Below are 13,274 nucleotides of genomic sequence, written 5' to 3'. Positions count from 1 at the left end.
TAGCAGTCACGCAGGAGGGGGCCGCGGGGCTGCGGCAGCGGGACAGCCGATGTGTCTCCCTCCGCAGTGCTGGGCCGCCCCACCCTGTCGGTGCAGCAGACCCCCGAGGGCAGCCTGCTGGCGCGCTGGGAGCCCCCCGCCGACGCGGCCGAGGACCCGGTGCTCGGCTACCGCCTGCAGTTCGGGCGCGAAGACGCGGCCCCGGCCACGCTGGAGCTGGCGGCGTGGGAGCGGAGGTTCGCGGCGCCTGCGCACAAGGGCGCCACCTACGTGTTCCGGCTGGCGGCGCGCGGGCGCGCGGGACTGGGCGAGGAGGCGGCGGCGGCGCTGAGCATCCCCGAGGACGCCCCGCGCGGCTTCCCGCAGATCCTGGGCGCCGCGGGCAACGCGTCCGCGGGCTCCGTGCTGCTGCGCTGGCTGCCGCCCGTGCCCGCCGAGCGCAACGGCGCCATCGTCAAGTACACGGTGTCCGTGCGGGAGGCCGGCGCCCCGGGGCCCGCGACCGAGACGGAGCTGGCGGCGGCGGCCGAGCCGGGGGCCGAGACTGCGCTCACCGTGCGGGGGCTGCGGCCCGAGACGGCCTACGAGCTGCGCGTGCGCGCGCACACGAGCCGCGGCCCCGGCCCCTTCTCGCCCCCGCTGCGCTACAGGCTCGCGCGGGACCCAGGTAGGCGCCGCCCCGGCCCCGGCCCCGGCCCCGGCCCGCCCCTCCCCGCAGGTAAGTCTCGGCCTCCGCGGACTCAGCCCAGGCGCCCGAGGCTCCGGTCGGCACAGGTGGGAAGCGGCCCGAGGCCCCGCCCGCGGCCACGCCCCGCGGCCACGCCCCCGCTTTTCTCCGCAGCAGCGCCGTCTCCGCAGCAGCAGGCACTGGGGACAGGGCAGGCAGGGCCGGGCCAGGCAGGAAGGCCTAGGGCACGGCGGACCGCAGGGACCACGGGGCCGCCCCCCGCGCCCCCCGGCCCGCGCCCGGCGCTCACGCGGACCCCCTCTCTCTCTCTCCCTGCTTGCCGCCGCCCGCAGTCTCCCCCAAGAACTTCCGGGTGAAGATGATCATGAAGACATCCGTGCTGCTGAGCTGGGAGTTTCCCGACAACTACAACTCGCCCACCCCCTATAAGGTACCGCTCGCGTGGGGAGGACCGGCCTCGGCCCTGTAGGGACCCCCTGCCGGGAGCCTGGGGCACATCCAGGTTCTTGCCGGCACCAGAGCGCAGTCGAGGCCCCTGAGGTGAGGATTCGGCCACACTTGGGAATCAGTTTAGTCTGAGATTGAGGCGCAGTCTGGGGCCCAGGCTGTGAGTTCGAGCCCGGGGCAGGTTTGGGCCACTACCTGGGAATCAAGGTACAGTCACCTGAGATTGCAGTAAAGTCGTGACTGGTACTCAGAGTCGGGGTTCTGCTGGAAGCCAGGATTTAGCATAGGGTTGAGGCTCAGCTGAAAGCGGGGCTTAGGGCAGCCTGGAACAGTGGATTGGCCTGAATCTGGCGTGAGAGCATTTGTCACGGTTGAAGGTCGACCAGGGACCAAGGCTTAGCCGGGCCTGAAGTTCAGCCCAGGCTGGGGGCACAGCCAGACAGTTCGTCCGGGAGCGGGGCTCAGCCAAGCTAGTCCCCAGGGCAGGCGCCCAGGCTTCCCCGCTGAGCCGGGCCACCCCCCCGCAGATCCAGTACAACGGGCTCACCCTGGACGTGGACGGCCGCAGCACCAAGAAGCTCATCACGAACCTCAAGCCGCACACCTTCTATAACTTCGTGCTCACCAACCGTGGGAGCAGCCTGGGCGGCCTGCAGCAGACCGTCACGGCCAGGACGGCCTTCAACATGCTCAGCGGCAAGCCCAGCGTGGCCCCGAAGCCCGACAGCGACGGCCTCATCGCGGTCTACCTGCCCGACGGCCAGAGCCCCGTGACCGTGCAGTACGCGTACCCTGCCTCTGTCCCCCAGCTGCCGGGCCGTGGCTGCAGCGGGCCACACACACACACACACACCCGGGTCCCATTCCTCACGGCCTGCCCAAGGGCCCTGGCCCCACAAAGCCTGACCCTTCGCTGAGCGGCTTGGGCCCTGGGAGGGTTCCTGTGCTTCCCGCTTAGTGGGGAGGCCTAGCCAGGGGTCCCCAGCGTTGCCTGGGAGGCGGGAAAAGGGTGTGAGGTTATGTGGGTGCTGAGACCCAGGCTTGGGGGAGACACAGGAGCGCGAGACCTTCCCCACCCTGAGGTAGCAGAAGCGCGGCCTGGAGTTGCGTGTGCTGCATGGGGCGGGGCCACGCGCGTCAGTGACACCCTCTCCACAGGAACTACTTCATCGTGATGGTCCCACTGCGCAAGTCTCGAGGCGGCCAGTTCCCTATCCTGCTGGGCAGTCCCGAGGACATGGACCTGGAGGAGGTGAGGCCGCACCAACCCCAGTGGCTGTCACAGCCAGGCCGCGGTGCCCGCTGCCACCGCAGCTCTGAGCCCTGCGCTGTCTCCGCAGCTCATCCAGGACATCTCGCGGCTGCAGAGGCGCAGCCTGCGCCACTCCCGCCAGCTGGAGGTGCCGAGGCCCTACATCGCTGCCCGCTTCTCCATCCTGCCGGCCGTCTTCCACCCTGGGAACCAGAAGCAATATGGTGGCTTTGACAACAGGGGCTTGGAGCCGGGCCACCGATACGTCCTGTTTGTGCTCGCCGTGCTGCAGAAGAACGAGCCCGTAAGTCATGTGCGGTGTCTGCGCCGTTAGGCCCGTCCACCGCCTCAGCTGTGGGGACGGAGGCATGGCCGACCTTTGGGCCAGCTCCAGCCCCGGAGCCAAGCCTAGGCCCTGTCAGCTCCCAATTGGCCAGGCCTGGACAGAGGAGGGACTTGGGACAGAGAGGTTCCCAAGGTTCATGCTTTAGGGAAAGGGTGTCAGAGCTGGGGCTCTGAAGGATCGGCTTGAACACAACAGAAGGGGTCCCTATCACTCCCGTGCTCCAGAGCACCAGGGTCCGGGAGGGGTCGGGCATGTGGCCAGCGCTGATGGCAGCCCCTCCCCTGCCCCTCTCCTGCAGACGTTCGCAGCCAGTCCCTTCTCAGACCCCTTCCAGCTGGACAACCCGGACCCCCAACCCATTGTGGATGGCGAGGAGGGCCTCATCTGGGTGATCGGGCCCGTGCTGGCCGTGGTCTTCATCATCTGCATCGTGATCGCCATTCTGCTGTACAAGAAGTGAGTGGGGCCCGGGGACGGGGCGGGGCTGTCTGCTTGACCAGGTGAGGACAGCGGACGTGAGCATTCTCAGTGGGGTCCACATGGGGAGGGCAAGCCCCGTTTCCCAGAAATGGGCCAGCAGGGCCCAGGAGTCTCTGTGGTCGCGGTGGGGCACTGTCTGGCCCACGGTCTCACTTGGTGTTCTCTTTCCTTTTCTCCCCTGCACCTGGCCTGCGGACAGCAAACCTGACAGGTGAGGACTGGCCTGTCTGAGGCAGGAGGGGGGGATGGGTAGGTGGAGCTGGGCTCATGGAGTGCAGCCGCTTTGCACTTGTCTATTTGAGGAGCTGGGATCAGGGCTCAGTATGGGTTTAGAATTTAGGCGAGACTGAGGCTCAGTCAGCTTGCGGCTTAATCTGGGATCAGGGCTTGTCTTGGATCGTGGCTCAGTCTGGGACCGAGGCTTAGCGTAGAGTGAAGGCTCCGTCAGGCTTTGGGGCTTTGGGGCTCCACCGGGCCACGGGCTCACCCAGGACGGCTCAGCCCAGGATCAAGGGTCTTGGTAGGCTGGCGGCTCCGTGAAGTCAGGGTTCAGTGGCAGCGGCCCGTTCCCCACCCGGAGTTTGCAGGCCCCGGGCGCATGTCGCTGAGTGTGCGCACACCCGGGGCGCTGACGCTGGCTGGCTGTCCCCTCTCTCCAAGTAAACGCAAGGACTCAGAGCCCCGCGCCAAATGCCTGCTCAACAACGCTGACCTCGCTCCCCATCACCCCAAGGACCCTGTGGAAATGCGGCGCATCAACTTCCAGACGCCAGGTATGCGCCGACTCCGGCCGGGCGGCTGGGTGCGGGCTGCGCTGGGGTCTCTGCCCCCCCCGCCCCCCACTGCAAGCCGGGCACTGATCGCCAAACGAGGCTGCCTCTGTGGCGGCTGCCTTCCCTAAGGACCTAAAAACCGAAACAGCGTGGGTGGGGCAGGAGGCTTCACTGCACCCGAGCTCCCTCACGGCCCTCGGGGAGGAGCTGAGAGTGCCCCGCCTGTATTCTCCACGGGCCCTGGGGGTGACACTCAGTGCCCTCTGTGGCTGCGGGCTTCCCCAGGCCCCCATCAGCCGTCGGGTCCCCACACTCTCCGTCCCCACCGCGGGACCAGGCTCCGGGGTTAGCTGGCCGCCGCCCGCCGCCGCTCTAGACAGCCCCTCTCCCTCACCCTGGTCAGCCAGGGGCTCTCCAGCTGGAGGCCTGGGCCCCCGGCCTGTCCTGAGAGGGCCTCGTCCCCACAGGCCCTTGCCCCTCTCCTGTTCAGGCCGGGTCTGTCCGCAGGACTCGACAGCTAGCTGCTGTCGCCCCTCTTGGCTTTCTCCACGCGCTGTGTCACCTTGGTCCACCAGACACAGAGGCATTGTGTTGGCTGGAGGCCGCCGGCGGCCCCGGGCAGTGCAGCCTCGCCCACGCAGCACCCACTCTGTCTCGGCAGGTATGCTCAGCCACCCGCCCATCCCCATCGCCGACATGGCCGAGCACATGGAGAGACTCAAAGCCAACGACAGCCTCAAGCTCTCCCAGGAGTATGAGGTGAGCCGGGCCGCGGGTCCTGCCTGAGCCCACAGCCCCAGCCGCCACGCCTGAGCCCAGCCTGGGCCCGGCAGCCCCCGAGGCCGCGCCTGAGCCCGCCCTCTCCCTGCAGTCCATCGACCCGGGGCAGCAGTTCACCTGGGAGCACTCGAACCTGGAGGCCAACAAGCCGAAGAACCGCTACGCCAACGTCATCGCCTACGACCACTCCCGCGTCATCCTGCAGCCGCTCGAAGGTAGCGCCCCTGTCTGGGCGGCGTGGACGCCCCACCTCAGCTCTGGGTTGGCACGGTCTGTGGGAGGGCGCCCCGGCGGCGGGCAGGGCCGGGTGCGGTCTGTGTGGGGGCGCCCCGGCGAGGGCAGGGCCGGGTGCGGTCTATGGGGGGCGCCCCGGCAGTGGGTAGGGCCGGGCACGGTCTGTGGGGGGGCAGCGGGCAGGGCCCGGCGGTGCCGGCCGACCCCCCGCCGGCGGGACCTCGGGGCCGTCCCCACAGTGGCCGGGCGGTGGCTGGGAGCCAGGCGGGCCCCCACAAAGCTGTCCCGGCCTCCGGCCTCCCGCCTGCCGCAGGCATCGTGGGCAGCGATTACGTCAACGCCAACTACGTGGACGGCTACCGGCGGCAGAACGCCTACATCGCCACGCAGGGGCCCCTGCCCGAGACCTTCGGGGACTTCTGGCGGATGGTGTGGGAGCAGCGCTCAGCCACCGTGGTCATGATGACGCGGCTGGAGGAGAAATCGCGGGTGAGGCGCCACGGCCCGGCCTGCCCCGCGCCTCCCAGGCCGCGGCCTGCCCGCTCACCTCCTCTCCTCCTGACAGATCAAGTGTGACCAGTATTGGCCGAACCGCGGCACCGAGACGTACGGCTTCATCCAGGTCACCCTGCTGGACACCATGGAGCTGGCCACCTTTTGCGTCAGGACCTTCTCCCTGCACAAGGTGTGGCCTGGGTGCAGGAGGCTCTGCACCGGGATGAGCGTGTCCCCGCTCCAGGGCTGGGGAAGCAAGGCTCCGAGCCAGCCTCGGTGCCAGCAGCCGCGGGGGCACGAGGCCAGCGCAGGAGCCGGCTCGGCCCGCCTCTGGCCGCCGCGGGTGGCAATCCAGCGCGCCCTTGGTGTCAGTGACGCGCTCCCGCCCGCTCCAGGTGTCGCTGTTTGTGAACTGCCAGGCCCCGCCGAGAGTCCCCTTCCCGCTGGGGACTGACGGGGCTGCCGTGGCGGCTGCGCCTCTCTGGCTGCAGTCCTTTGACCCAGTGCGGTGTACTGCGCCACTGTAACGAGGGGAGGGGGGAGGGGCGGTGCTCAGCCCCCACCTCCCTGCCGTGGACTTGCGTGGGCCTGTGGTCCGGGAAGAGCACTGAGCTCAGCCATCCGGGCGGGCAGCCTGACCCGGGCCGCAGGTCCAGCCAGGCCGGGCGCGCTGCAGCCTTCCGGGCGGTGGGCGACGGTGGGAGAGCAGGCCAGGACGTGGACGCTGTGTCCGAGACGTGGAGCAGGCGTGGGAGGGTCCGCGGAGCTCTGTCCCAGGCCCGGCGGGGTGGAGCCGGCTTTGGGGGGCCGGGCTGGGCCGCGGGAGGGGAGCAGGAAGCCGGGAGGGCCACGTTCCGAGGAGCTGACGGCCCCGGGGGCGGCGAGGGGTCCTTCAGTGAGCATGGGGGGGGGGGGGGTCGGAGGCTGGCGTGTGGCCCAGGCTGCGGTCAGCGCATCCATAGAACGGAGAGGACGGGCGGGGCCCGGTGGCAGACGCCCGCGAGAGCCCGGGAGAGCCCGCGAGTCAGGCCAGCGCGGGCTGGTGCGTCCGGGGCAGCAGGCCTCGGTGACCGGCGCTGTCCCCCCTCAGAATGGCTCAAGCGAGAAGCGCGAGGTGCGGCACTTCCAGTTCACGGCCTGGCCCGACCACGGGGTGCCCGAGTACCCCACGCCCTTCCTGGCCTTCCTGCGCAGAGTCAAGACCTGCAACCCGCCCGACGCCGGCCCCATTGTGGTCCACTGCAGGTGGGCGCCGCCCGCCCTGCGGCCCTCACCGCCCCATCTGGCCCTCACCCCCCTGCCCTGCGGCCCTCACCACCCAGCCCTGCGGCCCCCACCACCCCATCCGGCCCCACCGCCCCGCCCTGCGGCCCCCACCACCCCATCCGGCCCCACCGCCCCGCCCTGCGGCCCCCACCGCCTCGTCCAGCCCTCACCCCTCCCTGGCCGTCCCCAACCACGCGTCTGTCCCCTCAGCGCGGGCGTGGGCCGCACCGGCTGCTTCATCGTCATCGACGCCATGCTGGAGCGCATCAAGACCGAGAAGACAGTGGACGTGTACGGTCACGTGACGCTCATGCGGTCCCAGCGGAACTACATGGTGCAGACGGAGGACCAATACAGCTTCATCCACGAGGCGCTGCTGGAGGCCGTGGGCTGCGGCCACACGGAGGTCCCGGCGCGCAGCCTCTACAGCTACATCCAGAAGCTGGCCCAGGTGGAGCCCGGCGAGCACGTCACGGGCATGGAGCTGGAGTTCAAGGTGCCCGCCGGCCGCCCGGCGCGGGGTTGAGCCGGGCCCGCGGGTGGCTCGGAAGCCGCCTCCACACGTTGCCCCGGGACCCACGCCGCCGTGTCCTGACCGCGTCCCTCTCCCTGCAGAGGCTCGCCAGCTCCAAGGCACACACCTCGCGCTTCATCACCGCCAGCCTGCCTTGCAACAAGTTCAAGAACCGCCTGGTGAACATCCTGCCCTACGAGAGCTCGCGGGTCTGCCTGCAGCCCATCCGCGGCGTCGAGGGCTCGGACTACATCAACGCCAGCTTCATCGACGGCTACAGGTGCCCCGTCCCCGCCCCCGGCCTCCCGCCTCCTCAGCTCACCGCTGTGGAGAAGTCCCTGGGATGAGGGCAGGGATGGCGTCTCCGCCCCTGACTGCCGTCCTGTGGGTGACCCCGGGCTGTAGCATGTGCTGGGCAGGCATGGAGCCCTGCTGCATTCCGGCTTCCGGTTTCCTGGCACAGGGTTTGGAGTGGCCCAGGCTGGCTTTGAACTTAACCCCTCCTGCCTCTGCCCCACAGTCGCTGGTATCACAGGCCGGCCACCATGCCTAGCTCCTGTTTTGTTGTTGTTGTTGGGGGGGGTGCATGCGTGCATGGGAGTGTGTGTTCATGGGGGGGCGGGGTGCAGAGGCCAGTTTGGGGGTTTTCTCAGAAGCGCACACGCTGTTTTCTGAACCTGGGTATCTCACTGGCCTGAAGCTTGCCGAGGTTAGAGCGGCCTCCTTAGCTCCTGTCTGTTGCTGATGGAACCCCATGGCCAGGGGGACTCTCAGAAGACAGGAGTGTATTTGGGCTCACGGTCCCATGTGGTCAGTCCCTGACCATCATGGCTGCAGGCAAGGCACTGTACAGTAGCTGAGAACCCACATCTTACCTGCAGGTAGAGGCAGGCACCGAGATCTGGGTCTGCTGTGGGCCTCTGACCCTCAGAGCCCCAGGGACACGCCCCATCCATCGAGGCCACACCTCCTGATCCTTCCCAAACAGTTCCACCAACAGGAAACCAAGCACTCAGACACATGAGCCAGTGGGGCTGCTGCTCAGGGGCCACACTGGCTGAGCAGGGACAGACAGACAGACAGACACACACACACACAGACACATGTGCAAGTGTGCATGCACACCAGGACCTTTCTGCTTCCACATCCCAAGACCAGGGGTTGAACTCGGCCTCACACTTACCCAGCAGGCTCTCTGCCCACTGAGCCTCCTCCTTGGCCCCACACCTGGCCTTCCACACCTCAGTGACTCCGACCTGAGAGTGGAGTCTCACTGGGGGCTCAGAGGTTCCAGCAGAGGGCGCAGGGTGGGTTCCTTGGGGCAAGGTTGATGTTGGCCGTCAGGATATCTCATTTCTTGTCGTTGCTTGTTCTTTGTGACCACCAACCGGCCACCCCCATCCCCCTGGGCCCTAGCATTTATGTACCCTCTGGAAAGTTTCCAGGATTCCAAACGTCACACTCGCAGAAACTGCCTGCAGGTGGCGAAATCATGTTCCTGCCAGAGCACGAGGCAAATCATAGTCACTGCTGCGAAGCAGCCCCCTGTCCCACACCTGGGAGTAAAACAAAAACACAGTCTTAGAATATTTCTGTGTTTTTAAAGAAACCAGAATTCCAGAGTTCTCACGACTTGGTTTCTAAGAAACATGTACGTTTGTATGTACGCGCGCGCGCGTGTGTGTGTGTGTGTGTGTGTGTGTGTGTGTACATGTGTGGAGTTCTGGCTGGACCAGGTGTCTGGCCAGGGCCCTGCGTTGGCCTGTTGGTCTGTGGCTCTGGAGGCCGAGGGTCTTGGGCAGTGCCGAGGGGTGGCGGCCCTGACCCCGTGCCTGCTGCCTCCCCAACTCCGCAGGCAGCAGAAAGCCTACATCGCCACGCAGGGGCCGCTGGCGGAGACCACGGAGGACTTCTGGCGAGCGCTGTGGGAGAACAACTCCACCATCGTCGTCATGCTCACCAAGCTCCGCGAGCTGGGCCGGGTGAGTGTGCCAGGCGGGCGGGCGGGGCGGGCAGTGCGCGCCTAGCGGTGCTGACCCGCCCCGCCCCGCCCCCCAGGAAAAGTGCCACCAGTACTGGCCGGCCGAGCGCTCCGCCCGCTACCAGTACTTTGTGGTGGACCCGATGGCGGAGTACAACATGCCGCAGTACATTCTGCGGGAGTTCAAGGTCACGGACGCCCGGGTGAGTGGCAGCAGCAGGAGGGCCGCACCCGGGTTCGGCGCTGCAGCCTCAGGGAGGCGGAGGGGGCAGGCAGGGCTTGCGGGCAGCCAGGGCGGGGAGCAGGCCGCCGGGCGTGCCAGGGTGCCCGCCAGGGCTGAGGGGACGAGCCCTGCCTGGCTGAGGGTGAAGGCGCCCGCGGCCACCGTGGGGCGGGGGGGGGGGGGTGCGCGTGGGCCGCCGCGGGCAGCAGCAGCCGCAGAAGGGGCGTGCTGGGTGGCGGGGCCCCGGGGCCTCTCGGTCTTGAGGTGGATAGGGTGGGTGACCCGCCGTCGCCCCCAGGATGGCCAGTCCCGGACCGTCCGGCAGTTCCAGTTCACGGACTGGCCGGAGCAGGGGGCGCCCAAGTCGGGCGAAGGCTTCATCGACTTCATCGGCCAAGTGCATAAGACCAAGGAGCAGTTCGGCCAGGACGGGCCCATCACGGTGCACTGCAGGTGAGAGGGCGGGGCGGGGCGGGCGCTGGGGGCGGGGCGGGGCGGGCGCTGGGGGCGGGGCGGGGGCGGCATCACGGTGCACTGCAGGTGAGGGGGCGGGGCGGGCGCTGGGGGCGGGGCGGGGCGGCCTTGGGAGACCCCCCGCGAGCCCGCCCGTCACATGCCCGCGCCCCCCCCGCAGCGCTGGGGTGGGCAGGACGGGCGTGTTCATCACCCTGAGCATCGTGCTGGAGAGGATGCGCTACGAGGGCGTGGTGGACATCTTCCAGACGGTGAAGGTGCTTCGCACCCAGCGGCCCGCCATGGTGCAGACGGAGGTAGGCGCCGGCGGCCGCCCCTTCCCGGGCCGAGGGTGGCTGGGCACCTCCCGCGTCCTCTGTGGGGGGCCCGGCCCCCCGGCAGCCTCAGGAGCCTGTGCCCTCTGCCCCGCAGGACGAGTACCAGTTCTGCTTCCAGGCGGCGCTGGAGTACCTGGGCAGCTTCGACCATTATGCAACATAAGCCATGGGCCCCGCCCGCCGCCGCGACCCTGCGCCCCGCGCACTCCGGACCCTGCGCCCGCCGGGCTGGAGCCCAGGCCCCGCAGCGGGCGCCCCGAGGCCCTCGGGCCTGGCCCTGCTGCCTTCGGAACGGCACATTCCTCATTCCCTTCCAAAACGAGGTTCCGGGGTGGGGGGTGGGTGGAGAGCGAGCGAGCGAGCGAGGGGTGTCGCCACTGCTCCCCAGGGCCAGGGACACACGGGGACCGAGCTCTGCTCCCGCGCCCCCCGCCTGCCTGTCGGCCGCATCTTCTTTTTCTTTCATTTTTTTTACTAGTGTATTTTTTTTTCTCATGTTTTTAAAAGAAGAAACAAAGTCATCGTCGTGCCGGTGGACACTTGGAAGCGAGCGAGCTCGCCGCTCGCGCCTCCCCGCGAGGCCTGTTTTTCCGGTCAGCGTCAGGTGCCGTCGTGTGTGCGTGGGCCCGCCCGCTCCGGCTGCCGCGTTTGTCCCCTGTCGGGCCCGAGCCCTCCCCGTGTGAATGGCGCGCTCTTAGTTCCCCCTTTTTTACTTTTGACTTTGTTTTTTTTCTTTTTTTAATCAATCTTAAGACATATCAGATTCGGAGGGTGAAGCTCTGGGCGCTGGGGCCAGCCTGCAGGGCGCGGCTCCGAGGACACAGAGGTCCGGCCGCCCCGGTCCCGGCGCGGCAGGGAGGACCCTTGTCCACCCGCCCCGCACGGAGGACCCGTCCCCGGACTGTGGGACACTTGGGGGACATGCAGCCCCTGCAGCAAGTGACGTCTTTCTCTTTGTACGAGAGGGTCAGCACTCGTCCGCGCTGTTTTTTTGGGCAGAAGCAGCGGGTGACGCCCCTGTATGTAGATAAACCGACTTTGTATTAAAGAAAGATTCGTCCGACCTCAGCGAACGGACTGGTCCTTGACGCAGCCACCGTTGGGGGGATGGCGGGAGGGGGTGCTGGTGACCGCTTGTCCTCTGAGGTCACACGGTGACAGTTTCGCAGGGAAAGTGCCTGCCGCGCAAGGAGGAGGACCTGAGTTCAAATCCTAGCATCCACGTAAAGAGACAAGCGCGGTGACCAAATGCTCGTCCTCCCTCCACGGGGGGGTCGGGGCAGATGTGTTTCTGGGGCTTACCAGTCAGCCAAGCCTTGCTGAGGGCAGTGGGACCATGGCAGAGCTGGGGCAGGGGAGGAAGGGAGACGGTTGGGGTGACTGTCGAGGTGGCCTCAGCTCTGGATCGGAGGGAAGCCCTTCTCAGGCTGCCTGAGCCTAGTCTGTCCCTCTGGAGACACGGAAACTGAAGTCCCTGACCCGGGGTGGCCTGTGAGGACCTGCCCGGAGTCCCTCGCGCATGGCTCCTCCGTGGCGATGTGATGCTCCGCGAGGGCCCGGAGCCTGTTCTGCGCAGCCCTGGGCTGTGGCTCGAGGCCGGAGCTCGGTCTGAGGATCACAGAGGCTCAGTTACCATGAGGCGTCCTCCAGTGTCTGAAGAAGACACTCGGGATGTCCTAACCTTGCCTAGCCGCAAAGCTGAGCATTCGCCAAGCGTGTCAGACCCTGACCTGAACAACGGCATCCAGGTTATTAGTGTCCTTCTGGTCATTTTTGGGTTTTATTCATTGTTGGGGTTGGCTTTGAACTCACAACCCTTCTGCATTAACCGGCCTGCGTTGGGGATTACCACCCCTGGCTAAATGCATTTTTCACCCCAAGGGCTGAACAGTGCACCTGGAATTAGCTGGCTTGTATAGCACAAGAGCCGGTGGCTTTTTATTTCAAAATTAATCTTTATTCTTTCACGTGAGCATGGCTCCCATGGCGGCCAGAAGGAGCCGGCCCCTCGACGTGGCTCTCAGGCCAAGGTGAGCGGGGCCTGCTTCCTGCCACACCCACTTCCGCCCACAGCGAGTTCCGGAAGTGTAGCCTGTCACCTTCGCAGCTCTCTGTCCTGCATCAAAGTCACTTTGCAAATCACAAGGAAAAGCCGATGGGGGAGTCGCCAAGCCTCAGCCACGGTGGAGGCCAGCGCCGGGAGGCGTGGACTGGCTCTCTACGAGGGCCTCTAGGCCTGGGCACAACATCCGGGAGAAGCCAGGGAAGCGGAGAATCTGGTGGGGTCCGGGTCCAACTGTTCTCGCTCCAAGGCCCATCAGACAAAGCCAGGGCCGGGCACCCGCATGCCGCCAAGGCGGCTCCTTCCCTGCTCTGCCCACCGCAGCCCCCTGGAGCCTGGCTGAGGCCGCCCTGAGCCTGCAGGAGGCAGGAAGACAGGAAGGAGCAGGGAAAGTCGCTGTCAAGCCGCCAACGGCGCCTGTCCCTCACTGGGCTCGCACAGCCCCTCTGTCCTCCGCAGCAAAAGCTCAGGCAGACGGGGCGCCCACCTCACAACTTGGCTGAGGCATGCGGATCACAAGTTCAAGGTCAGCCTGACACCAATCGAAAGCCAGCGAATCATCTGGAAACACAGAAAGGAGTGTGTGGTGCTGGAATGCCATGCAGCCATGAAGAAGACAAAGGCCATGACACTTGCCATGGTGTCATGGACCTGGTGCTGGCAAGGGACCCAGATGCAAAGGCCGAGCAGTGTGGACTGCATGACAGAAAATGTCCCGTAGCGATTGAGAAACAGGAGGTGGGTTCGAGGTAGCCGACAGCATAGGTTGATGGCTCATGGGGCGGCCGTCGCTTTTGACCCGATAGAAAGTTCTAGAATCAGAAGGAAAGCCCATATAATTCTGTGGATACCTTTTGGTTTGTTTGTTTTCAAGACAGGGTTTCTCTGTGTAGCCCTGGCTGGCCTAGAACTCAGGCTGGCCTTGAACTCATCCACCTGCCT

The 13,274-nt window shown here is 66.9% G+C and overlaps 1 protein-coding gene across 15 annotated transcripts in view; it reads left to right on the top strand.

Moving 5' to 3' along the window:
- The window catches only part of Ptprs (protein tyrosine phosphatase receptor type S), a 60,724-nt gene extending 49,386 nt beyond the window's left edge, over positions 1 to 11,338 (top strand). For 9 of the 15 annotated variants that reach the window (XM_060371289.1, XM_021632947.2, XM_060371284.1 and 6 more), the window contains 20 exons: positions 68 to 667; positions 1,021 to 1,118; positions 1,663 to 1,916; positions 2,294 to 2,387; positions 2,476 to 2,691; positions 3,032 to 3,189; positions 3,413 to 3,424; positions 3,874 to 3,986; positions 4,648 to 4,745; positions 4,858 to 4,981; positions 5,314 to 5,489; positions 5,566 to 5,685; positions 6,586 to 6,740; positions 6,972 to 7,257; positions 7,377 to 7,555; positions 9,131 to 9,257; positions 9,334 to 9,459; positions 9,778 to 9,932; positions 10,114 to 10,249; positions 10,365 to 11,338. In XM_060371289.1, coding sequence (XP_060227272.1) covers positions 68 to 667; positions 1,021 to 1,118; positions 1,663 to 1,916; positions 2,294 to 2,387; positions 2,476 to 2,691; positions 3,032 to 3,189; positions 3,413 to 3,424; positions 3,874 to 3,986; positions 4,648 to 4,745; positions 4,858 to 4,981; positions 5,314 to 5,489; positions 5,566 to 5,685; positions 6,586 to 6,740; positions 6,972 to 7,257; positions 7,377 to 7,555; positions 9,131 to 9,257; positions 9,334 to 9,459; positions 9,778 to 9,932; positions 10,114 to 10,249; positions 10,365 to 10,433 — 3,296 coding nt within the window. In that variant the 3' untranslated portion in view covers positions 10,434 to 11,338. The remainder of the gene's footprint in view (positions 1 to 67; positions 668 to 1,020; positions 1,119 to 1,662; positions 1,917 to 2,293; positions 2,388 to 2,475; positions 2,692 to 3,031; positions 3,190 to 3,412; positions 3,425 to 3,873; positions 3,987 to 4,647; positions 4,746 to 4,857; positions 4,982 to 5,313; positions 5,490 to 5,565; positions 5,686 to 6,585; positions 6,741 to 6,971; positions 7,258 to 7,376; positions 7,556 to 9,130; positions 9,258 to 9,333; positions 9,460 to 9,777; positions 9,933 to 10,113; positions 10,250 to 10,364) is intronic. The other 6 variants (XM_021632953.2, XM_060371290.1, XM_060371292.1 and 3 more) reach the window with 3 other exon arrangements.
- Positions 11,339 to 13,274: the final 1,936 nt, after the last annotated feature.

The sequence above is a fragment of the Meriones unguiculatus genome, chromosome 17 (genome assembly GCF_030254825.1).
Source record: "Meriones unguiculatus strain TT.TT164.6M chromosome 17, Bangor_MerUng_6.1, whole genome shotgun sequence".
Classification (NCBI taxonomy): domain Eukaryota; kingdom Metazoa; phylum Chordata; class Mammalia; order Rodentia; family Muridae; genus Meriones; species Meriones unguiculatus.
Note: the sequence above shows the minus strand (reverse complement) of the source record. Positions and strands in the feature narration are given on the sequence as shown.